The 26,725-nt window shown below is 47.4% G+C and overlaps 1 protein-coding gene across 7 annotated transcripts in view; it reads right to left on the bottom strand.

Annotated features, from left to right (window-relative positions):
* MMP24 (matrix metallopeptidase 24) overlaps nucleotides 1-25,122 on the bottom strand; it is a 113,634-nt gene extending 88,512 nt beyond the window's left edge. The window contains exons 1-4 of one of the 7 annotated variants that reach the window (XM_075901454.2): nucleotides 24,951-25,122; nucleotides 18,824-18,972; nucleotides 14,641-14,757; nucleotides 3,577-3,777 (exon numbers count right to left, since the gene is read on the bottom strand). In XM_075901454.2, the coding sequence (XP_075757569.1) occupies nucleotides 3,577-3,777; nucleotides 14,641-14,757; nucleotides 18,824-18,972; nucleotides 24,951-25,052 (569 nt within the window). In that variant the 5' untranslated portion in view covers nucleotides 25,053-25,122. Of the gene's footprint in view, nucleotides 1-3,576; nucleotides 3,778-14,640; nucleotides 14,758-18,823; nucleotides 18,973-24,950 lie in introns of those variants that run through there. The other 6 variants (XM_075901451.2, XM_075901449.2, XM_075901450.2 and 3 more) reach the window with 6 other exon arrangements.
* Between the last annotated feature and the right edge of the window lie 1,603 nt (nucleotides 25,123-26,725).

Below are 26,725 nucleotides of genomic sequence, written 5' to 3'. Positions count from 1 at the left end.
CTACAATGATTAAGGGTTTGGAACGGGTCCCATATGGGGAGAGGTTAAAGCGACTGGGACTTTTCAGTTTAGAAAAGAGGAGACTGAGGGGGGATATGATAGAGGTCTATAAAATCATGAGTGGTGTGGAGAGGGCCGATAAAGAAAAGTTATTTATTAGTTCCCTAAATAGAAGAACTAGAGGACACCAAATGAAATTAATGGGGAGCAGGTTTAAAACTAATAAAAGTAAGTTCTTCTTCACACAGCACGTAGTCAACCTGTGGAACTCCTTGCCAGAGGAGGTTGTGAAGGCTAGGACTATAACAGAGTTTAAAGAGAAGCTAGATAATTTCATGGAGGTTAGGTCCATAAAAGGCTATTAGCCAGGGGATAAAATGGTGTCCTTGGCCTCTGTTTGTCAGAGGCTGGAGAGGGATGGCAGGAGACAAATCGCTTGATCATTGTCTTCGGTCCACCCTCTCTGGGGCACCTGGTGCTGGCCACTGTCGGCAGACAGGATACTGGGCAAGATGGACCTTTGGTCTGACCCAGTACGGCCGTTCTTATGTTCTTATGAGGCTGAGGGATTTGGGTTTGTTTAGTCTGCAGAAGAGAAGAGTGAGGGGGGATTTGATAGCAGCCTTCAACTTCCTGAAGGGAGGTTCCAAAGAGAAAGGCTGTTCACAGTAGTGGTGGATGGCAGAACAAGGAGCAATGGTCTCAAGTTACAGTGGAAGAGGTCTAGGTTGGATATTAGGAAAAACTATTTCACTAGGTGGGTGGGGAAGCGCTGGAATGGGTTACCTAAGGAGGTGGTGGAATCTCCATCCCTAGAGTTGTTTAAGTCTCGGTTTGACAAAGCCCTGGCTGGGTTGAATTAGTTGAGATTGGTCCTGCCTTGGGCAGGGGGCTGGACTTGATGACCTCCTGAGGTCTCTTCCAGCTCCATGATTCTACGCCTGCTGTGGCTCTGTATTCCAAGTGTATTAAGAGCCAGGCGGGCAGACAGCCCAGCTCAGTTTCAGCTCGTGCCAGGTCTGGGGGGTGGTGGTGTCTGAGCTCCCGACAGAGGTGCAGGGGCTGCTGCCATCCCATCCTGCTGCCTCTTTATCAGAGGCAACAGTGCAGGGAAACAGGCAGCCGGTTCACTAGAGAATCTGGTTTTTTTAACTGGATCCCCTCGTAAACCAGTTCCCACCTGGCACCCCAAGCTGCTGCCTCTGGGTCAGAGGCCGCATCGTGGAATGGCAGAGGGCTCCTTTGGGGTGAGGCCAGAGTACAATGGCTGCCACCCCACCACCAGGGACTATAGAATAGTTGACTAATGGATAAGAATTCATGAGGTTACTTGACTATTTAATTAACAAATATTTAACATCCCTAGTCATCACAGATGGCAATTTATAAACAAACCAGTGAAGTCTGTCTGGGTTACAGGCAGAAGAGAAGGAAGGAGTGGATTACAGCCAACACATGGAGTACCATAAAAGCTAGACAAGCCTCAAAAACGTTTTAGACAAAATCTCAGAAGCAAAAGGACAAATACCAAGAGCAGTATAGCAAGGCACACTGGGAAGGTGAAAGCCTTGTGAGAGCAAATGACACTATATTGATAATCTGACAACACAAGAAGAGGATGCAGCTAATGTTGAACAAGGAACCGTCTACAAAATGACAGCTTATCAGTGGTAAATGGCAGACACCGAAAAAATCATCAGAGACAAATAAGGCCACCTACTAATGAGAAAAAGAACAAGAAATGCACTGGTCAACAGCGAGACACCTAAAGAGGAAGCAAGCATCCAGAAGGTGGAAGATCTTGATATCAACACAGATATCCCTCAAGCCATCAAATCCTTAAAAATGGGAAATCTCCTGGCAAGGATAACAAATCCTGATTTAGCAGCATCTATGTTGGCCCCTCTGGGAAAAGGAAAAAGTGACAGATGAGTGAACCAAAGGGGTTATTAGGATAGAATTCTCAGTGATTGTAATAACTGATGAGGTATCACATTTTTATCTGTATAAAGCAAGGTAATGTATAAGATCAGAGTCCAATGTTTATCAGAGGCAGTCTCAGAAAAGGGCAAACTGGTTTTCGGAAAGGGTGTGGATGCAGAGACTAGATCTTCACTTGGGCTACGTCTAGACAACAAGCCTCTTTCAAAAGAGAATGTCTAGTCTACAAGCAGATTTTTCGAAAAAGCAAGCCACTTTTTCGAAAGTCTAGACACTCTTTCGAAAAAGTACAGTTTGCATTCAATAGCACCTTTTATCGAAACCAAAGAGGCAAGAGGCATTAAATGGACACCCTTCTCATGCCCTGAAGACCTGGACTTCTCAGAGGATCTCACTCTCCTATTACATATCCAATACCATATACAAGAAAAATCTCGACTCGTTGCATTCAGTCAGCAAACTGGACTGAAAGTGAATCGCAAAAAGACAAATATCACAACCTTTCATATCTCCTCATCACTGTCATCACAGATAGAGGATTATATTCTCTCCAATGTAGAAACATTCACATACTAGGGCAGCACCATCAGCCAGGACACTGGAACAAGCCAGGACATCCTGAACAAAATCAGGGAAACCTTCAGAAGCTTAAACATGGTTTGGGAATCATCAAAATACACCACTAAAACAAAACTAAACATTTGTTAGAGCTGCATACTTTCAACATTACTTTATAATTCCAAATGCTAGGGAATGAAAAAGTATCATTGCCAGGAGGTGGTACAGATGGACTGACCAGGTGCTTCGGAGTAACTTGCATTACCAGAGTAACACTAAGATGGTGAAAAGCTATGGAAGCCAAGCTGGAAAACTTGGAGCTCAGCTGAAGGAACTGACAGAAAGGCAGAAGCGGGGGAGCTTCATCACTGCCCTAAATGACAGAGGTATAATGAGAACACGATGATGATGATATTGACTGTCCCTTCATCACTCATTACTGTATACACCTCTATCATATGTTCTCTGAGTCATCGTTTTTGTAAAATTAACAGTCCTGGTCTTTTTCATCTCTGTTCCATACTCAATCTTTTTTATTGCCCTACTGTGTAACTTTTCCAACTCCAATATTTTCTTTTAAGATGGGGAGACGACATCTGCACACGGCATTCAAAGTGAATTATGATTTTATATAGTGACATGTTTTTTTTGTCTTATTCTCTATCCCTTTTCTAATGATTCCTAACATTTTGCTAGTTTTTTTGACTGCCACTGCACATTGACTGGATGACTCCACAATCTCTTTCTTGAGTGGAAACAGCTAATTTAGACCCCATCATTTTGTATGCAGATTTGGGATTATATTTTCCAGTGTGCATTATTTTACATTCATCAACACTGAATATCATGACTTTTTTGCTGAGTCACCCAATTTGGTTAGATTCCTTTGTAGCCCTCTGCAGACTTCTTTGGATTTAACTATCTTGAGTAATTCTGTTATCTGCTAATTTTGTTGAATCACTCTTTACCCTTTTTTCAAGATCCTTTGTGAATATGTTGAACGGGGTTGGTCCCAATACAAAAGTGAGACACACCACTAGTTAACTCTCTCCATTCTAAAAAAAGGAAGTTACTCACCCTGTGCAGTAACATTTGTTCTTCGAGATGCGTGTCCTGTGGGTGCTCCACTGTAGGTGTCGGCTTGCCCCGGCGCTGCAGATCGGAGATCTTTCTAGCCATAGTCTGCCGGACCACGCATGCGCGAAGTACGGCTCGTGGCTTTTCACGCCGTTTGAGCAGCGCTGGTCCGACTCCCGCCAGTTCCTCCTGCCTCTTAGTCTGAAAGACAAATAATAGTAAATTCCGAAGAGGGGAGGAGGGCGGGTCGTGGAGCACCCACAGGACACGCATCTCGAAGAACAAACGTTACTGCACAGGGTGAGTAACTTCCTTTTCTTCTTCGAGCAGTGTCCCGTGGGTGCTCCACTGTAGGTGAATGTACAGCAGTAGCTCACGAATGGAGGAGGGTTCGGAGCTATCGTGCCGTAGCTGAGGATAACACTGCTGTCGCCACCGTGGAATCAGGTATTAACAAGTTTGGGATAGCGTAATGCATGGCGAAGGTTAAGTTGGAAGACCACGTAGCAGCTCTACAGATATCTATCAAGGGGACTCCCTTGAGAAAAGCAGTGGATGTAGCGACCGCCCGAGTTGAATGAGCCCTCATAGTCGAAGGCAGTGGTTTCTTACGTAGTTCATAACATGACCTTATGCACTGTATGATGGAAGAAGAGATGCGTTGGGCGGACAGTGGGCGACCCTTGGAACGGTCCGTCATTGATATTAATAACTCATCCGTCACACGGAACGGTCTGGTCCTCTCGATGTAAAAGGCGAGAGCCCGTCTGACGTCCAAAGTGTGCAGGCGTGCATGCTCTGGTGATGCATGCGGTTTAGGATGGAATACAGGGAGGATTATAGGTTCGTTAATGTGAAATCGAGAGATCACTTTGGGGCGAAAGCGTGGTAATGTTCGGAGTATTACTGCTTGGTGCGTAAAAATCGTATATGGGGGAGAGGCTGATAATGCAGCTAGTTCACTCACTCTCCTCGCGGAAGTGATGGCCAGTAAGAAAATGACCTTCATGGACAGGTTGTATAACGTACATGTCGCTAGCGGTTCAAAGGGTCTGGCCATTAGGGAATTGAGAACCAACTCGAGGTCCCAAGGATCTGCTGGTTGAGTATAGTGCTGGTTGAGTATAGTGCGGGTTGTTGGATGAGAGAATACTGAGCATCCGTTAATCCGCTGGTGAAAGGCTGCAATTGCAGTGACATGAACCCTGATGGAGGTACAGGTGAGGCCTGAATCCTTAAGGTGTACGAGATAGTCTAGGATACATTGTAACGGTGAGGAGACTGGGTCCTGGTCTTTTTGTGAACACCACGATGAGAAACGCGACCATTTAGAAAGGTAAGTACTCCGTGTAGATAGTTTTCTACTGTTCAGTAGAATGTGCTTGACAGACTGTGAGCATAGCACTTCTGATTGTTCGAACCAACTAGGTACCATGCCGTGAGCGCAAGATGCTTCACCTGCGGGTGAAGCAGGGAGCGATGATCCTGTGATAGGAGGTCGTGTCGAGGTGGCAGAGGAAATGGAGGATGCTTCGACATGCGATGTAAGTATGGGTACCATGTTTGCCTGGACCAGTCTGAGGCTATTAGGATTACTGTGGCCCTGTCTTGAATTATTTTCTCTACCACCTTTGGAATTAGAGGTGTGGGTGGGAATGCATAGAGTAGGTGACGCCCCCAGTTGTATAGGAAGGCGTCGCCCTCTGAATTCTGTCCGATCCCCGCTCTCGAGCAATACCGAGGACATTTCGTATTGCGAGAAGTTGCAAAGAGGTCCACTATTGGGAAACCCCAGCGTTGGAATATCGTCGCAGCCACGGTCGGGTGCAGCTCCCATTCGTGATTGAGAGAGAAATGTCTGCTGAGGGCGTCTGCCCTTACATTGTGCTGGCCCGGGAGGTATTCTGCGACTAGAAAGACATTGTGGCGATTGCACATGTTCCATAGACGCACCGCCTCCGCGCACAAGGAGTGGGACCTGGCACAACCCTTGCTTGTTTATATAATAAACAGTCGTTATATTGTCCGTCAGGACTCGTATGACCTGGTCGTGGATGACAGGAAGGAAGTGTTGACATGCCTTGTACACTGCCCTGAGCTCCAGAAAGTTGATGTGCATCAGCGACTCGTCTGGTGACCATAGGCCTTGTATTTGTTCGCGCCCGAGGTGCACACTCCATCCGATGAGTGACGCATCCGTTGTCAATTGCATCGACGGTTGGGGGCAATGAAAGGGCACTCCCAACAGCAGATTGTTTGGTACTGTCCACCAAGCAAGTGATTTCTTGATGTGGATGGGGACTGTTATTGTCCTGTGGACGTCGCGTACGTTGGGGGGGCAAATTCGAGCCATCCAATGTTGAATGCATCGTAAATGTAACCTTGCGTGTTTCACTACATACGTTGTGGAGGCCATGTGACCCATGAGCTGCAGGCACCGTAGTATGGGAACCTTTCGACTGATGAGTAATATCTGAATCAAGTCTTGCATCGTGGAGAACCTTTCCATCGGTAATGATGCGCGTTCGGTCGTAGAGTCTAGACGGGCGCCTATGAATTGTACTGTTTGGCATGGTTCCAGTGATGACTTTGGAACGTTGAGAAGGAGGCCCAGCTCGTGAAAGAGCCTGCGTGTTATCTGAGTGGCACTGATCGACTCCTGCAATGATTGGGCTCTTATTAGGCAATCGTCGAGATATGGAAAAATCATTATGTGTAGGCGACGTAGGTATGCGGTCACCACAGCCAGGGCCTTGGAGAAAACCCGCGGAGCCGACGAGAGACCGAACGGCAGGACCTTGTACTGGAAATGGTCTGTACCAATTTGGAAGTGCAGAAATCGTCTGTGTGCTGGGTGGATCGCAATGTGAAAGTATGCGTCCTGAAGATCGAGGGATGTGAACCAATCCCCATTCTGAAGTGCTGGGATGATTGTAGTTAAGGTAACCATTCGAAAGCGTTGTTTTCGCAAGAAACGGTTGAGGTCGCGGAGATCTAGTATCCGTCTCCATCCTCCTGATTTCTTTTCTGTTACGAAGTAGCGGGAGTAGAACCCTCTGCCCTTGAATTCGTCCGGAACATGCTCTATCGCTCCGACAGTAAGAAGACGGGCGACTTCCTGTCTGAGCAGTATCTCGTGAGATGGGTCGCTGAAAAGGGACGGGGCAGGGGGGGATGGATGAGGTAGCGACATGAATGGAATGGTATAACCGAGACGAATTGTTTCGAGGACCCATTTGTCGGTGGTGATGTAGGCCCATCGATGGAGGTACGGTCTGAGGCGGTTGTGAAATATCGCCTTCGAAGCACTCGGAATGGTATTGACGGGAATGGTTCTCAACCCCTCGAGTGACGCGTCAAACTTGCTGCCTGGTACTCTGTTGGGAAGTTGTTTTGGGCGGCGGGCGTCTGCGTTGTTGCCGCTGCCTACCCCTCTGTTGGTCCTGAGGTCTATACTGAGGGGATTGCCGGAAGGGGGGCCTCTGTCTCTGGTAGGACGTATATCGCTTTTTGCGGTATGGAGGGGTGTACATTCCGAGCGTTTTCAGAGTGGTTCTGGAATCCTTCCCCGAGTGTAGGAGTTGGTCAGTCTTCCCGGAGAAGAGGTTCTGCCTGTCAAAAGGTAAGTCCTCGACCTTCGAAAACAGGTCCTTGGGGGCAGAAGACTGTTGTAGCCAGGATGCTCTGCGCATAACGACTGATGTGGCTGTCGTGCACGCTGCTGCGTCGGCTGTGTCCAGAGCAATATGCAAGGCTGTTCCTGAGGCTGCGTAGCCCTCTTTTATCACAGCCTTTAGGATACCCCGTTTTGACTCTGGAATGTGCTGAAGCAAAGGTACAAGCTTGGCGTAGTTATCAAAGTTATGATTCGCCAACAGTGCGGAGTAGTTGGCCATTCTAAGTGTTAGGGTTGCCGAGGAATAGACTTTACGTCCGAATAGATCGAGACGTTTACTATCCCGGTCCGCAGCAGTAGGCTTGTACTGTGGCATCTTCGCTCTTTGCTGAACTGCATCCACAACCAAGGAGTTCGGTTGCGGATGCATGAAGAGGAATTCCATCCCTTTGGCAGGGACAAAATACTTTTTATCCGCCTTTTTATTTGTCCGTGGAACGGATGCTGGGGATTGCCAGATGTCATCCGCAATTTCAAGAATGGCTGCATCCAATGGTAGGGAGATCTTTGGTTGATGAGTGTGTTTGATATTACGAAGGAGATGATGTTGCTTTTGCTCCACGTCACCCAACTGTATGCTTTGACTCTCCGCCACCCTTTTGAACAACTCCTGAAACTGACGGAGGTCATCAGAAGGTGAAGTGTCACCCTGAAACGCTGCGTCGTCGGGGGACGATGAGGACTGTTGTGCTGGTGACTGGTCAGGTTCGACATCCCGAGCGGGAGGAGGTTGTTCGACATGAGAGGTAGACCCGGAGGGAGTTGGTGGTCTTGAAGGAGCAGAAGAGGACTGGTATTTCTGCCCTGGATGGGATTGCGGGGACCGGTGTTGATAGGACGAAGTATGGCGATAATGGGGAGATGTGGAGCACTGGGATCCCATTGAGTATTCCGAGCGGGTTGATCTTGGTGGTTGCGACCTGTCTCTATAATAAGTGCTGCGACTGGGTGAACGCAGGTCACAGCAGTAAGAATGACCAGAACGTGGTGATATATGGCCAGTATGAGAGTACTCGGAGTACTGTGGAGACGGGGATCGCAGCTCTGGAGAAAACTCAGGGCTCGGGGATAGGGAGGATAATCCCCTGGTTGCATGGGCCGTTGGGGCTAGTAAATGCTCCGGTGGAGAGGATGCCGGGGTAGAGATAACTGAATGCGGAATCACTTCGACTGGCATTGGGGGAATCAGTGTCGAGGTGGGCCCCATCGACGTCACTGATCGACTCTGCACCGGTGACTGACTGCGCTGCTGAGATGTATGCAGAGGAGAAGGCCGTCGCATTGTCAGTGAGCGTCTGTGCTGAGACGGGTCTTTCGGTGCCGAAGGGCGACTCGGTGCCGGTGCGGTCGAAGCTGGGGAGTGTCTCGGTGCCGATGGTCGTTGGGGCTCCCGTTGTTTGGTGGGAGGCGGTGGACGCTTCGGTGCCGATGGAGCCGCATGCATTGAAGGGCGGCTAACTTCCGCCGAACGTTTGGTTGCGGTCTTCGGCGTCGGTAGTTGTTCCGGTGCAGGTGAGCACGTAGGTACCGGAGAGCGTGTTAGGTTAGGTGATCGTCTCGGCGCTGGGGAGCGGCTCGGTGCCGGAGAGCGGCTCGGTGCCGGGGCCCTCGGTGCCGGCGCCGGGCTGCGGCTCGGCGCCGGGGAGTGGCTGCGGCTCGGCGCCGGAGAACAGACCGGTGCTGGGGGACGCTCGGTGCCGGGAGCGGTTCTCGGAGCCGTAGGCGGCTTAGAGACCGAGGGAACAGCTGAGACGGTCGAGCCCGATATAGAAGGGCTCGGGGCCGACTTACTCCGGCTGTCTTTCGGCGGCCTCGCTACTTTTGCGGGCGGTGCCGTTGACGTCCCTGGCTGATCGTCTGCCGATCTTGAGGGCGGGAGGGATCGTGTCGGAGACGGTTTTCTTTTAACTTTCTTAGATTGTTCCGAGTGTCCTTTTGACTGTTTGACGTCCGGTTGTAAGGCCTTGTCGAACAGAAGGACTTTTAGACGCATGTCTCTGTCCCGTCTAGCCCTAGCTGTTAGTTTGGAGCAGTGGGGACATTTTGGGGGTATATGTCCTTCCCCGAGGCACCTAATACATAGAGCGTGGCCATCAGAGGCAGGCATTGCTTCGTGGCATTCGCCACATTTCTTAAAACCTGGCATTGGGATAACTAAATAACTACTGAAGAAAAACTTTTTTTTTTTTTTTTAAACGACTAGAATATAACTATAACTTGGGAAAACTCTATATAGGAACTATATACAATAACATTTAAAGTCTCTGTCTCTATAAGAAACAGTAATTGCCAGAGAGACGTTATTCCGTCCGCAGCCGAGGATGGTCAAGAGGAACTGGCGGGAGCCGGACCAGCGCTGCTCAAACGGCGCGAAAAGCCACGAGCCGTACTTCGCGCATGCGTGGTCCGGCAGACTACGGCTAAAAAGGTCTCCGATCTGCGGCGCCAGGACAAGCCGACACCTACAGTGGAGCACCCACGGGACACTGCTCGAAGAAGAACTGGCGATTTCTTACCCGTGGTGTCCTGTTTTTCAACCAGTTATTCATCCATGAGATGACCGTGCCTCTTGTCCCATGAGAGCTCACTTTGCTTAAGAGCCTTTGATTGTGGGACCTTATCCATGGTTTTCTGAAAACCCAAGTACATGCTATCTAAATCACCCTTGTCCACAAATTTCTTGATCTCCCCCCCCCCCTTTCAAAGAACTCTAATATATTAATGAGGCATGATTTCCCTTTACAAAAACCATGTTCACTTTTCTGACAATTCATGTCATTTATGTGTCTGATAATTCTATTCTTTACTATTGTTTCAACCAATTTGCCTAGTATTGAAGCTAGTTTTACTAGTCTATAATTGATAGGACTACCTTGATCTTTTTAAAAAATTGGTGTCATATTAACTATCCTTCAGTCATCTGCAACTAAAGGTGATTTAATCTACAATTTCATATCTGAGATCCTTCAGAACTCTTGGATAAATAGCATCCAGTCCTTATGACAACTTGCTGTTAAATTTATTAATTTGTTCCAAAACCACCTCTACTGACACCTCTATCTGGGACAATTCCTGAGATTTGTCACTTAAAAACAATGGTGCAAGTGTGGAAATCTCCCCCACTTATTCTGCAGCGAAGACAAATTCACTTAGCTTCTCCCAAATGGCTTTATTTTCCTTGAGTGCTCCTTTAGCACCCTGATGGTCCCTTGTTGAGCAAGCTTCCTGCTTTTGATGTACAGTACTTCAAATATTTGTTGCTGTTAGTTTTTACATCTTTGGCTAGTTGCTTTCCAAATTCTTTTTGGCCTGCCTAATTATACTATTACACCTGACTTGCCAAAGATTAAACACCTTTCTATTTTCCTCAGTAGGATTTAACTAATATTTTCAAGGATGCCTTTTTAGCTTTTAATCACTTTTTTACTTTGTTATTTAGCCACCGTAGCACTTTTTTTCTGGTCCTCTAACTTTGTTTTCTGATGTACAGTATACATTTTAGTCTATTATAGGGTTTTGTTCCTTTTTTTAAATTCCACGCAGCTTGCTGGCATTTCATTTTTGTGACTTTATCTTTTAATCTCTTTTACTATACTCCTCATTTGTGTAGTTCAGCTTTCTGAAGTGAAATGCTACTGTGATGGGTTTCTTTGGAGTGGCTCCCCGAGGGGTGTTACATTTAATCATATTATGATCTCTATTATCAAGCAGTCCAGCTATGCTCACCTGTTGGACCAGATCCTGTATTCCACTTAGTACTAGATCAAGAATTGGCTATCCCCGTGTGTATTCCAATACAATCTGCTTCCAGACAAGAAGCAGTCATTTATGATGTCTAGAAATATTATCTCTGCATCCCATCCATCTCCGCATTCCATCCTGAGGTAACATGTTCCCAGTCAATATTGGGATAGTAATAATGGGGGATTGCAACTGAGTTTTCTATTTTTATTATCTCTTCAATCTCTCTGACCATTTCATAGTCACCATCCATCGCCATCCTCGTCAGGTTGTTGGTTGTGTATTCCTGCTATTGTATGTGTATTATTAAAACATGGAATTTCTATCCATAGAGATTTTATAGTATAGTTTGAGTCATTTAAGATTTTTACAATATTTGACTCTACACATTCTTTCACATAGTGCAACACCACCATCAGCATAACCCACTCTGTCATTCTTATATATTTTGTGCTCTAGTATTACTGAGTCCCATTGATTCCCCTCATTCCACCAAGTTTCTATTATTCTGGATGACAGGGGAGGGATCATGTGAGGATTACCTGTTGTGATTCCTCCCTCTGGGGCATCTGGCATTGGCCAATGTCAGCTGACAGGACACTGGCCATTCTTATTCTGTTATATGAATATTCTCATGTAATATCAGGCACTCAAGCTCACCTATCTTAGTATTTAGAATTCTAGCATTTGAATATAGGTGTTTATAAAATGTGTCACTTGTTAGCTGTTTAACAATATGTGATGTTATTGACTGTGACTCTTTTTGATTTAACAGTTTCTTTTCAGTTCTTACCTGTACTTGATCATCTTCCATTCTCTCTTCCTTCCTATAGAACAGCGATGGGCAACCAGGCTAGTGAGTTGGCGACATGAGTGGCCCTCCTTCACTTCAGTGGCCAGCAAAATTGTTATAACCAAGATGGTTTCCCCGGGATAGGACAGTTTTGCTAACTGTGCTTGCCATTTATTAGATAAGTTGATTGAACAATAGCAGCACTTTGACTAGATACAGAAGCAATGCACAGCTCTCACAATCAACGTATGTAATCACATGTGTGTGTCTTTAGTAATACTGGTAGGAAAACGAAATGTCTTGTGGGCCACTCATAGAACCCTGATGGGCCGCAGGTTCCCATTTCTACAGAGAATCCCCATTAACAGATCCTCCCCTAAGGGACATCTTCTTAAATGAACTGTCTCCTGGATTTGTTCCCCCCTCCCACATTCAACACTTGATTCTCTAGTACCACTTTGTCTCTTCTTCTACCAAACCATTTCCCAGGCCTTTGTTCATTCTAATTCCCTGGAACTGTCTCTTCTGGGCCCACCTACTGTTACAGTTACCAAGTAACGAGAATCAACCTTTCTGTAGGGAAATAAAAACTGAACTGTTTCCTGATGGATTTAAATCTAAATAATTTAAATCGTGGATATTGATCAGCAATCTGTCCTAGTTATTATGACCGACATAGAGCTCAAGTGATGGACTAGGACTCCGTTGTGCTAGGCATTGTACAGATAAGGAAAAAAGACAGTCCTGCCCTAAAGAATTTACAAGAGACAACAGATGGATGCAGACAGGTGGGGGAGTACAAAGAAACAATAGGACGATATAGCTCAACATATCCAACCTCTGCACTTTCCCCAGTGACCTCATCCCATTTCCTGCTCATCTTTGCATCCAGTCTCATCCCTTCCTTCACTCTTAATCACTCATTCTCCTCTGATTCTTTTGCCACACATACAAACATGTTGCAATCTCACTTATCTTTAAAACCCCCAGCTTCACCCCACTTGCCTCCTCTGCTACCCTTCCATCACCATTTAATCTCTAAGATGATTGGAAGCACTGTTTTCAAATGTTGTCTGAAACCTTCTTGGAATTTCTCCTAACCTAACTCCATCCTAGATTCCCTCTAATATGGCTTCCCTTCCTTGTACTCCACCTCTCCTACTAAATACTCTAATGACCTTTTCCTTGCCAAAGCTCAGAACCAGTGCTCCATCCTCATCCTGCTTGACATGTCAACTGCCTTTCATAGAGTGGCCCATGCCTTTCCTCTGGAAATCTTGTCCTATCTTATCTTCTATGACTCAACCCTCTGCTGGTTCTCCTCTTACCTCTCTAATCACTTCTTTGGTGCATCCTTCAGGGGAGACTCCTCATCCTCCCTCCAGCTTTCTGTGAAGGATCCATATGGCTCTTTCCTTGGTCCTCTTCTCTTCTCCTTCTACACCTTCTCTATGAGTAATCTCATCAGTGAATACAAATTCAGCAACCATATCTATGCTCAGGGATTAAAGACCTACATTTTTATAGCAGATCCTCTGGTCCAAATTAAAATCTCAACCCGTTATCTCCTCAAGGATGTCTAGCTAACAGCTCAAACTCAACACGAATAGTTCTTAATCTTCACCCCAAGTCCTGGATGCAACTGGACACTGTATGCCAGGAATGGTTTCACTAATGCTGCATACAATACCAATATGCCCTCCCTACTACTACTGAACACTCCCCTGCTTACATATCTAAGAATCCTATTTACTAGGTTTCCTATTAGCTCTCTTAGCTACAATATTTCACTGGAACGTCATGTTTAGTTGATTTCTACCATGATTCCTACCATCCTTTGTATATAGTCACTGCTTTCCAGGATGCAGCCCCCTATCCCGTAAGCATGACCTATATTCTTTTTATCAAGACAGAGGATCTGTCTGTTCTGTCATTATTTAATACCCCATTTTTTTCTGACATCTGCAAACTTTACCAGCAACAAGTTTATTTTTTTAATAGATCTCTGGTAAAGAAACTGAATAGCCCTTGGCCAAGAACAGAGGACTGCAGGCCATGGTTAGACGGATACCTTTTGGATAATAATTCACCATTATCAATTATAGATATGTTTCTGAATTTCCATTATCATGAAGTACACAATATAGTTCATTTTAGAAATGTTTTCACTAATTTGTGTATCCTGTAAAAAGTAGGAATCAGACTGAAATGCCTTCCAGCTAGAACCAATGATTTCAATACTACATTTAGTTTGAATTTCAAATGTCATAAAATGATTGCAGAAAATTCCTGGAAGTATTCATTGTGACACTGGACTTGATAAATACTTGGAATATGAAATCAATACATATAAAAAAATATTTTAAAGTGACAAAACATATCTGAGCACAAAACAAAGACATTAATTTGTAATATTCCATACCACTTCTGAAAAACTGTCAAACACATTTGGGGTTTAAATGACAATCAAAAAGGAAACAAATCAAGCAGAGAACAAATAATTGTTATGTGGCATAAATAATTGTTATGTAACACTTCTAATTATATCATTTAAGCCAAAGATAAGATTTACATAGGCACCTAAGATTCTGATATGACAGTTACTGAAATACCCAAAGAAATGTAAGCAGGTTTGGCACCTAACTAATGGCACCTAAAAACCTTTGAAAATCTGGCCCTAAGTGCCTTAAATAATTTTTAAAAGGGGATCTAAACTCCTAAGTCACTTAAGCACATATTTTTCTAAAGTTCAGAAGGCCGTATATATGCATGAAAAGACACTTTCACTTTTGACAGCTCAATATAAAAATCTGTTTCAAACTATTTTTCACTCTTTCAAAAATGTAGAACATACCTGTATGTTATATGCTTCTGCCTCCATTTTTGTCCAGTTAACGCATATCGCTTATTCCTTCGGCTATGGCTTAAATGGGGATGATCAGGAACCCCACATCGAGGCTTCTTCATCCATCTAAAAAAAGCCCAAAACAACCCACTGGTGAAAAAGTGTTAAATCTGGGAAACAAGTTAGATGTGATTTTTACTGTTCATTAAAACTGATTTAACCCTTGGTTTATTCTGAACCAAGATTAGGATTAGCACCAGGTCTATATTAGAACTAGTGGGGTCCCCTAAGGTTCTGTCCTATGACCAATCCTGTTCAATTTATTTATAAATGATCTAAAGAAAGGGGTACGCAGTGAAGTGGCAAAATTTGCAGATGATACCAAACTGCTCAAGAGAGTTAAGACGAAAGCAGACTGTGAAGAGCTTCAAAAAGGATCTCACCAAACTAAGTGATTGTGCAACAAAATGACAAATGAAATTTAATGTTGATAAATGTAAAGTAATGCACATTGGAAAACAATCCCAACTATATATACACATTATGATGGGGACTAATTTAGCTACAACTACTGTAAATTAGCATATATAACCGGCGCAGGAGTATTACCCGCACCCGTGTATTACCCGCAGTTTTCCCTGATTGAGTAAAAAACGTCTTACATACCCCGCGCACATGTATAGCCCACAGGTGAACCGCAGGTACTGTTAATGAAAGATAACGAGGGTAATTAACTCAGGCATCAGGGTCTGAGCCTGCCGCGCAGAAGCATTTGAGCTCCTAGATACACAACTGCCAAAGCACAGAGTAGATGGCCGCAGCCCGAAAGGGAAGACAGGTTGGCTAGGCAGGTGAGGAACACACAATTTGGCTAGGCAGGGGAGACAGGTTAGGGGAGAAATTTAGTTTAAAATAGTATTCAAATCTTGTGCAAAGTTCCGCTCCAAAGGGAGCCCTTAGACTGAGCCTGCAGTCTGTGAAGGCCTGGAGGAAGATAATTCTCCAGAGTTCTTCCTGGAGGGAGGCCATAGAGCAATGACTGTTGCTTAGAGCAATGATTTGTTGGTCTGTCTCCAGTTGCTATAGAAACAGGTAATGTCTCATGCTGAAGTCTGACATGAAAGTGATAGAAGATATAATTTCCTTAGTTGTCTCTAACATATGCAGCACATCAGGGCCTTGATTTCTACTGTAATCATCATAGTCATGCTTCAGCTCTGTAACACCCCCATCCCATTCTTGCTTCCTGTGTTGCTCTTATACCTCTTCCTGAAACACCTATATAAAGAGAACAAGTTCTGTCCTTTAAGGCTTCCTGCATAACGTTGCTGTTATATAGCCCTCTTGATAGCATAGAAACTCTTTATTTTAGCTCCTAGATTGGTAAGAATTATGTGCATCAACATGGTCATTGTAGAGTTGATAGACCTACAAGATGAGGAGCAGGGGACAAAAGAAGTCCTCTCAACAAAGCAGTCCAGATCCAAGAAAATAACGTCTCAACAAAGCAGTCCAGATCCAAGCTAGGAATATGAAAGGGTAACTGGTGAGTATCACTCTTAACAGAGTTGCTCCAGGCCTGCAGCACCCTCCGCAGACAGGGGCCAGGCATACCAGGCCTCGACAGGCAGGGAGATGTTCCAATCCAATGGGGCTGGAGCACTCCCCTTAATTGATTAATGGGTTAAACATGAAGTAAACTTCATGTTTAACTGGTTAACCAATTACACAGGATTTTACATCCTTAATCCACACACAACATTGTGATGTACAATTCTGTTACTGTTTTGTCTCCCTCTGTTTTGAAGGCTTTTCTGTCTGTCACAGTCAATGTTATGTCACATCTACGATAGGGGGCATGACTCTTTCCCCATATCCTTCCAATACACAAGTGGTGTGCACACTCAGAATGCAACCCTGGATCTTTGAGAAGGTGCAAAAGACCTGGCAACACCCTTTTTAAAAATCAAATGGTTTTTTATGTTGAACCTCCCCCAGGAAACCCACTATCCTCACGCTGTTAGCCCAAAACCCACTCCCATGTCTACACCGTAGTTTGCAAAGGTTTCTTTTCTCCTGTGTTGTTCCCAACTGTTGGGACACCAGTAGGGAGGAGACTCACTGTGTACCCTTCTAGCGTCCTTAGCATAGGTCTACATGACAGTTTTGGAGGAAGTACTTGTAAGTAGCCTGGAGCTTGGCAGTGAACAAAATAAAGCTTGTCTCCACCTCTGAAAGACTGATGCTGCCTTGTGAGGAGGCAGCTGTAAGATGGCTGCCTCCCACTGAGACAGTGCAGGGTGGGCAAACTTTTTGGCCTGAAGGCCACATCTGGTTTGGAAATTGTATGAAGGGCCAGGTAGGAATGGCTGAGGGAGGCTGTGCAACTACTCCACCTGGAGCATCAGGGCTGGCTCAGGGGCTGGGAGAGCTGAGGCTGCAAGGCTGGGGGAGGGAGGGCAGAAGGGGCTAGCCACCCCTGCTCACCGTACTCCCTAGGAGTTGGGCTGTCTCCTCCCAGCAAGGCAGACTCAATCCTGTTCCCTAGTGAGAGCTCAGGGGCACGACTGAAAGGCCCAATGGGCCAGATGTGGCTCCCCTCAGAGTTTGTGGTTTCCAAATCCTGCTGGAAAGAGACAGGCTTATTTTTGTCAGAAGGTTTCATTACATGTGAGCCATGGGACAGATTCAAATACTCAAAGGGGGAAACAAATAGAAAAGACTCAGGATTCTGTTGCAAATCTAGAAAAGTATATGTTCTACTACGTCTGTCAATTAATGTGCGTTAACGCCTGCGATTAATACAGAGCAGAATTAACGTGTTAAAAAAATTAACACACGTTAATCGCAGGTGTTTCCACACAGTGCTCCCCTTTGAAACACCACCATGGCGTTTTAAAGGGGCAGCGTAAAGCAGAGCCAGGGTCAGCTGGGGACTCCAGCTGATCCCAGGCTCCCTCCGCACTGCCCCTTTCAAACACCTTGGCGGCATTTCAAAGGAGCAGTGCAACACAGAGCCTGGGATCAGCTGAAATCTTATTATTTAACAGTGCAATTAATCACACACTAAATCACAATTAATTGTTTAATAGCGTGATTAATCACAATTAATTTTTTAATCACTTGACAGCCCTATTTTCTACACAGAAGGTCAGATAAATTACAGAACTTCCTACAACAGGTTCCCAGGAAATACTCGTCTGTAAACTCTCCCAGAAAGGACAGGAAAGATCCTGGTTGTGACCCTCAATCTCCTAGGTTATGTCTAGACTACATACCTCTGCCGACAGAGGCATGTAAATTAGACATACCGACATAGTCAATGAAGCAGGGATTTAAATATCCCCCGCTTCATTAGAATAAAAATAGCTGCCGCGTTGTACCGACAAACAGCTGAGCCAGCACAATGCAGCAGTCAAGACGGGGATCAGTCAACAAGGAAAGCCTTTGTCTTTGTCCCTTATGCCTCATGCTGCAAACTGGAATAAGCTACTTTAACCTGAGTTAAATTAGAACTCAGAGAGTGAATTTAAGTTCATGCCAGCTGGAGCAGGCTTCCACATAGATTAAACTCCCAAACTGAGGCAAATCTCATCTCAGACCTGCAAATGGTTTTACAACTCCTTAGCCCCCCTCCACAGAAGAATCAGAACCCCCCCACCTGCCTGAAAATGGAGTCTCAAAGCAACTATAATTGTGACTTCTCTCAGCTCCTAGATAACTCCAGCAATATATTTCTCTACGGTAAAAAACGTATTAATCCAAAACAAAGGCCTCAAGAGAAAAAGCACCACCCTGCAAAGCACAGCCTGCAGTTGGTTTCTACCTTCCCATTCCCCCTTGGGACTTAAAGGATTTTAGTACATAAGATAAATATTTTCTCTACTTTCAAACAGAACTGTTTGCAACAGAAAGATTCTATTTTTTTCTAGATATCCTAGAGATCCTATTTCAAGCAAACATCTGTCACTTATAACCAGGGCTTGACAAACGGCGGTGAAATCGCTCGCCAGTCCCGCGCATGCGTGTGCCGCCGGTGAACGGGGTGAACGGTTGAAATCTACTTGCCACGGGAGAGTAGATTCAGTGATTTGTCGAGCCCTGCTTATAACTAATCACAGAATTTTGACAGAGAATGTTATATTAAGATGTGTGTAGAAGATAAACCCAAAATAAACTTTGCAAATCTTACTCAATAGTTGTCTGGTCCAAAACTCCTGTTACTGGGATCCCATAAAATTGTTGCATACTGGCAACTGCAGACTGCATAGCTTTTCCTGAGTGCAGGGCAGACATTCGGCTTTCAGAGGGAAGCAAATAGCCATATGCTTTTAGCCAACTCTGAAAAATATGAGAAATAGAAAACATTAACTATGAGGTAGTCAGTTGTGAAGTATATACACAAAACATCATTCTTTAAAGTACTGGAAACATTTTTATGTGACTACTAAATTGTACAAATTCATTGCTGCTTCATTTTTTCTTGTTTGGTCAGAACACAATTTATATCATAAGCATAAAGAGTGAATTGCACTGGTTAAAAATCAACTATTTTGAGGATAGATACTATGCAAACTAAGGATATTAAGGGGCTGGTAACTGGGTAATCGTTTAGTTGATACAAATTGTATCGACTACATGATCTGTCGATAAGGGAAGATGCTCAGAAGGAGTTACTATATTTAAACTGCAGAGCCACAGAGGGGGTAAGATCCAGGCATGCAGGCAGCCTGGCTCCTACTACATTTAAACTGAAGAGCTGCAGCAGGGGCAGCTCCTGGACCCAACATCAACCAGGACTGAGCTGGGCTTGCTCAGTCCCAGTTCATGCCTGGTCCTGCAGCCTCTGGGCCCTCAGTGCTGCTGCCTCTGATACAGGCAGCTGCGCAAGTGGAGGGGGAAAGCGGCACTGCAGAGACACTGCTAGGGGGAACCAGCTTTTAAGTTGGCTCCTCCAAGCACCAGTTCCTGCTTCCTCCCCTCCCACTTGCAGCCTCTGATTTAGAGGCAACGAGGGACAGGGAGACAATGCGAGTAGTCAACTAATCAACTACTCTTTACATCCCTAATGCAAACTTGTCATTAGTAACAGAGTTTATTCATTGCTCAGTGAGGGGGCTGGGAGAGCTGACTGGGGCCACCTGCAGCAGCAAGGAGGGTGCTCCAGCTTGCAGCTCCAGCAGCTCTTCGGAGGATGGGAGGGGGCTGGGGCTGTGCAGAGTGGCAATACCACAACTCTCCATGACATAACCTTGTGACCCCACCACAACTCCCTTTTGGATCAGGACATCCAGTTTGAGAAACACGGATTACTCCTATGAAACCTTAACAGCATAGCCAGGATGGGGGACCTAATGCCCAGAGGACAGTTGTCATCCTCAACTTGCCTGGATCCAGCCCGAGGCTCAGGGCTCCAGCCCAGCCCCCTGCTGGCCTAGCGTGGGACTGGTGTAGGGATGTTAAATTTCGATTAGTCGCTAAGGACTAGCATGGCGTTCCGCCTTTGAAATGTACAAGAACCTCAGCAGGCGCTCCTGTGCATTCCAAAGACTAAAACACTGCCTGGAACCTGGGGCGTGTGCCGCTGACCCCAGGCTCCACTCAGCGTTGCAGTCTTTGAAATGCACAAGAGCCCTTGCTGAGGTTCTTGCACATTTCAGTGGAAGCACTTGAATGAAGACCGGCGTCAGCAGACTCCTCACTGGCCCCAGGCTCCACGCAGTATTTCAAGCTTTGAAATGCACAAGAGTTCCTACTGGGGGTCTTGTACATTTCAAAGTTGGAACTCTGCTGCTGCGCCCCTGCCCCCTCCCATGGAGAGGAAGTTGGGGGGAAACCAGCTTTTAAGCCCCGTCTCCCGTTGCCTCTTTCTGATAGAGGCAGCAAGTTCGGTGGGAGCAACTAGTCGCTTATAACCCTAGACTGGAGGCACAAAAACGACTAGCCTGGGGCCCCACAGGCTCTGCTGTGTGAGGGGAATGTGGGGAGTGTCTTTCTTCCTCTCAGTCAGGGGCCTCATCAGTGAGGGGCTTGTGGGGGGCTTTTTTGGTTGTTTGTTTTGTTCCTCTCTTGTGTGCGACTCCCAGCTGATTTTTCTGTGGGTCAGCAGCCCCCGACCCAAAAAAGGTTCCCCACCCCTGCAATATAGGCTAAAAGCACACATAAAAACAGATTTTATGGTTGTATTTTTCATGGCTGTGTTTGGTAGGGCCCTATTTGCTATGAATAATATTGCAAATTTAGCCCATTAGCACACAAGTTATTTGTTAGCATGTCTTGTTCACTATGGAAAAACTAGTAGCAACTCCTTAATGCAGGAGTAACATTCCTTGACTCTTCAGTGACTAGATTTAAGGCATTTTTAAAAACATATAAGTGACACACTGCTTCACACAGGGCAGTTTAATTTCCCAAAACGAAATATTAACAAATCTGAGTTGGGGAAAAACATTAAATAGTAAAAGTGTAAACAAAGATGGGGAGTTAAGAACACATTAGTAGATATTCTTAAGAGTCACCGTTTCTCCATTATGGGTTGGTTTGTTTTTAAATCTAGGGATGTTAACGTGTTTATTTAGATAAACGTTTAACCACTGAAAGTTTCAGAAGTTACACATGGGGGGTGGGGTCAAAAGCACAGAAGCTCTCTGGGAGTTAGTATGCGCAGGGAGACAGCTTAAAAGCTGTGGGTACTCAAAAGCACCTACTCCCGCCTGCTCCCCACACTGCTTCAGAAATTCTGATTTTCTGAATCAGAAATTACACAAGGTTGTAACACCCAACTTGTGGGAGCCAGGAGATCAGTAAATGTATTTAAAACTAGGCACGAAAAAATACACATTAAAGTAAAAAAGGATTGGCCCTTACTTCATAGAAGAGATATAAGCAACTACTCGACTATCCAATACGCACAAGCTTATTGGACTGAGAAATATGAAAAGTAATCCCACTCCCAAAACTGACCAAGGGATCTTTTTGGTTACCCTGAGGTTATAGGTCAGTGCCCTAGAAAAAAGAAATTATTAGACACTCGAGGGATATGGAATGAAGCCCTGAGAAATGGGTATGCAGCATGGACACATCGTTAGGGACATGTATTGTCCAAATCATCCCAAACACAACACACGTCCAGTTCAATGGACAGTGTATGTGTGTTATATCCTGGGAAAAATTTTGGGAAAGTGTAAGTATTAACCAACCCCTAGTGGATGAATGTAAATGTAATGTCAGTGTGTTCTATACTAATAATCACACTTACTATTTACCAAAGGTTAAGGTGGCAGAAATGACTGTAACTAACACTTTGATAAATTTCTGTTACTCTTGGCCTAAAATGACATGATTTGGCTCATCATTTATTGACACACACCAAGGTGACCCAGTTTTTACAACAAACACAGAAAAATGTAGGGAAGGAAAGAGGTTAAAAATTGCTAAATCTGAAAAAGAAATATTAGCCTATCACTGGTATGATGTTTTTACTGGCTGGTCTTCTGCTTCTAAAAGCATACTGTCTATTATGTTTCACACACTGTTAATTGTCTCAATACTAACATGTATCTGTTTGATGGGAATGTGCTGTATGTGTTGCTGGATAAAAGGATGTACGTTAAACTACAACCACAGGCCCAGATTGCTTCTCAGTATATTGCTCCAAGACAATTGCATAAACTGTGACCTACTCAAGAATTGTTCTTGAGAAGTCAAAAGGAGGATAATACAGTAGAAAAATTCCTATTTCCTATTTTTAGTGACATTCTAAGCATTCAAATCATAGGGCATGTCTAAACTACATCCCTCTTTCAAAAGAGGAATGTAAATTACACAGCTCGAAAGTGCAAACGAAGCAGGGATTTAAATATCCCACACTTCATTTGCATAATCACGTCACAACGTTCTTCCGAAAAAGGGTATTTCGAAAGTGAAACTGCTGTCTAGAATCTAGACAGTACAGGAGGAGTACAGGATCTTTCAAAAAAGGGGTACTTCCCCTGGAAAGAACCATGTCTAGACAGCGGTTTCACTTTCAAAATATCCTTTTTTGAAAGAATGCTGTGATGTGATTATGCAAATGAAGCACGGGATATTTAAATCCCCGCTTCATTTGCACTTTCGATCTGCCTAAATGACATCCCTCTTTCGAAAGAGGGTTGTAGTTTAGACATGTCCTTAATGTACTAAGTCCTTAATATGTTTTATGTTGTATACCCTGCCAAACTATTTTGAAGTAGAAACAGAGCCTTATGGTTTTTATTGTATAAATTATTTAAATTATTGTAGAAAGAGTTTAGAATGTTATGGTTATTATTTAATTGTTAGTTCTAAAATAGATATTGTAATAGATCTTTTGAAATGTTGTTTGCAACCCCTGTTATGTATAAGAGTAAGGAATGGGGGCAAGATAAGAGTTCCCCATCCTTGCTGTAAACAAAGGAATAGTAAGAGGTTAGGGTGGTATTTATTCTGATTTACTATTTATTTTGTGGCAATACTAGAAATCCTGTCTTCATTATCCTGATCACTGCCAAACAGCTGACTGAAGAGATGGCCCCTTCTCTAGAGCTACAATATAAGTGAATCTAAGATTAAAACAGATGTAACAGAAGAGGCTAAGAAAAGAAAAAAACAGTACAATAAACATGATAAGCAGGTGTTTGAACACAGCAGCTTTTCTCTTGACTTTTCTGAGCAACTATAAGTTTAAAGGACCCTAGCGAAATGCAAATATTTCCCATAGCCTATCAAAGCAAGAATAAAGTGCAGTGCTTAACTGGCAGAGATCGGGCCATAGACTCCCTCACACCCTGGGTGCTAACACCTCCCAACAAACAGCTGCACAATGCAACCCACAGGACAAAAATTCACCTTTCCCCCATTAATAATTCTGCCTCAATTTCTCCCATGAAGGTAACACTGGCTGTTCCAGAACAAACATGCTGAGCTCGCTCATTAGCAAGCCCAACTTCAATACCCCCCAAGCACACCCCATGGCCAGCTCGGCTATGCTAAGCCCCCCCTTCCATACGCACCCCACAGCCAGCCCCGCTACGCTCAGACCCCCCCTTCCATACGTACGCCACAGCCCCCCGCTCAGCCCCCCTTCCATACGTGCCCCACAGCCCCCTCTGCGCTCAGCCCCCCTTCCATACGCACCCCACAGCCAGCCCCACGGCCCCCTCTGCGCTCAGCCCCCCTTCCATACATGCCCCACGGCCCCCCCGCTCAGCCCCCCTTCCATACGCGCCCCACGGCCCCCCCCCCCCCCCCCGCGCTCAGCCCCCCTTCCATACGCGCCCCACGGCCCCCCAGCTCAGCCCCCCTTCCATACGCGCCCCACGGCCCCCCGCTCAGCCCCCCCTTCCATACGCGCCCCACGGCCCCCCGCTCAGCCCCCCTTCCATACGCGCCCCACGGCCCCCCGCTCGGCCCCCCCTTCCATACGCGCCCCACGGCCCCCCGCTCGGCCCCCCCTTCCATACGCGCCCCACGGCCCCCCCGCGCTCAGCCCCCCTTCCATACGCGCCCCACGGCCCCCCCCCGCTCAGCCCCCCTTCCATACGCGCCCCACGGCCCCCCGCTCAGCCCCCCTTCCATACGCGCCCCACGGCCCCCCGCTCAGCCCCCCCTTCCATACGCGCCCCACGGCCCCCCCCGCGCTCAGCCCCCCTTCCATACGCGCCCCACGGCCCCCCCCGCGCTCAGCCCCCCTTCCATACGCGCCCCACGGCCCCCCGCTCAGCCCCCCTTCCATACGCGCCCCACGGCCCCCCCGCTCGGCCCCCCCTTCCATACGCGCCCCACGGCCCCCCCCCCGCGCTCAGCCCCCCTTCCATACGCGCCCCACGGCCCCCCCCGCGCTCGGCCCCCCTTCCATACGCGCCCCACGGCCCCCCCGCTCGGCCCCCCCTTCCATACGCGCCCCACGGCCCCCCCCGCGCTCAGCCCCCCTTCCATACGCGCCCCACGGCCCCCCGCTCAGCCCCCCTTCCATACGCGCCCCACGGCCCCCCCGCTCGGCCCCCTTCCATACGCGCCCCACGGCCCCCCGCTCAGCCCCCCTTCCATACGCGCCCCACGGCCCCCCCGCTCGGCCCCCTTCCATACGCGCCCCACGGCCCCCCCGCTCGGCCCCCCCTTCCATACGCGCCCCACGGCCCCCCCGCTCGGCCCCCCTTCCATACGCGCCCCACGGCCCCCCCGCTCGGCCCCCCCTTCCATACGCGCCCCACGGCCCCCCGCTCGGCCCCCCCTTCCATTCGCGCCCCACGGCCCCCCCGCTGCCGCGCTTCAGGCTCCCGGGGGGGCGGGGCCGCACTCACCCGGCCGCTGGCGGGGTCGGAGCGGGCGCAGCGCAGGGCGCAGAGCGCGGCCAGGAGCGAGCAGCAGGCCCGGGCCAGGCCCCGGCGGCGCCTCCGCTCCATGGCAGCGCCCTGACAGAGGCCGCCGCAGCTGCCGGGCCGGCCGGCCGCCTCCTCTGCGCCTGCGCGGGCCTGCCCGCTCGCCCCGCGCCGCCTGCGGAACAGCGCTGCGCCTGCGCGTCCGGCGCGTGCCGCTCGCCCCGCCCCCGCCGGCCCGTTGCGCAGTTCTGCCTTTGGCCCGCCAGGGGGCGCCGTGGCCACAGAAGCGAGCCGCGCTCCGGGGCCGCACCTGCCCAGCCCTCTGCACAGCGCCCGCCGGGCCAGGCGGGGCGGGGCGCCGGCTGCGAGCGGGTCCTGCCACCCGCAGTAAGTGTCTCCCTGCCGCATCCCCGCGACAGCCAGGGCCTGGGTCCCACGGGGACCTGCCCGGCGCCCCACAGAGCGTGCGTGCGTGCGGCTGCGGGCCCGGTGCTGCGCTGCCCTGCCAGTAACTTCCCTTTTCCTTATGCTGGGGGGTTGCTGGTTAATCATGGGACGTGCTGTGTGCGGGCTGCAGTCATGCGTGGGCTGGGAAGTGAGCAGCACGGACTGGGGACACCCCGCCCGCGCCCCCAGTGACCATGACGAGGAATCCTCGGTCCAGCCTTGTTGGGAGAGTGGAAGGGGAGCCGGCTAGGTCAGGGGAGGCCAACGCATTTGACAAAGAGCCAAAACAGTGGCGGAAAACATGCAGAAAGCTACACCACAATTGTCAAGGGGAAAAAAAGACCAGAACAGAATTGTCGAACAAAAATATTTTACAAACTTTTTTTTAAAAGGAGACCGCCCCTTTAAGATGGCCACCATCTTGGGCACCATTTTTAAAACCCCACAGCTCTAACCCAGAAAGCACAAGGAAGCCCGGGGGGAGCCAGCGAGGGCTGTTTGGGGGAAGCACAGAAGCAGCTTCAGGAGCCACAGTTTTGGCGGGGCAAGAGCCGCATGCCGCTCATAAACCGAGGGGTTAGCCATGGCTGCTCTAGGTAAAGGCAGTGGGAGCAGGAACTCTGATCCTTTCACTAGCCTGTCGTCAGGTGTGTAGGAGCCGGAAAGTTCCCTCAATAGTGGGACCGTGCCCCACTTACACTAAGGAGGTTCTGCAACAGGCCAGGTCTGGTACAGGAACACGACTGAGGGTTTCCCAGCCTTGGGAAAGGCTTCAGCAGCAGAGAAAAAACCTCTGGCAGCTCCTCCTGGCTGCTCTTTTGCACCCCAGTGTTGGAGCCTCTACCTGCTGTATAGAAAAGTTCAGAGATGTGCAAGGAGGGAGATGGGATAGCAGGGAGTGAGCCCGGCGCGTGGGGGGACCAGAGGTGAACGGCATGCCTCACCATGGCTTGGGTCAGGCTGGAAGGCTGAGGAGCTGGGAGTGCACCAAAGCTCTGGTACAGGACAGCCCAAGGGACATAAATGACCTGGAGAAAGGGGTAAGCAGTGAGGTGGTAAAGTTTGAGGATGATACTAAACTGTTTAGGATAGTCAAGACAGAAGCAGACTGTGAAGAACTTCAAAACAATCTCACCAAACTGAGTGATTGGGCAACAAAATGGCAAATGAAATTTAATGTGGATAAGTGTAAAGTAATGCACGTTGGAAAAAATAACCCCAACTATACGTACGGTATAATGGGGGCTAATTTGGCTATGACAAATCTGGAAAGAGATCTTGGAGTTATCATGGACAGTTCTCTGAAAACT

Source organism: Pelodiscus sinensis, chromosome 17 (genome assembly GCF_052426305.1).
Source record: "Pelodiscus sinensis isolate ZL-2025 chromosome 17, ASM5242630v1, whole genome shotgun sequence".
Lineage (NCBI taxonomy): Eukaryota > Metazoa > Chordata > Testudines > Trionychidae > Pelodiscus > Pelodiscus sinensis.
The sequence above is the reverse complement of the archived record's forward strand: the minus strand, read 5'-3'. Positions and strand labels throughout refer to the sequence as shown.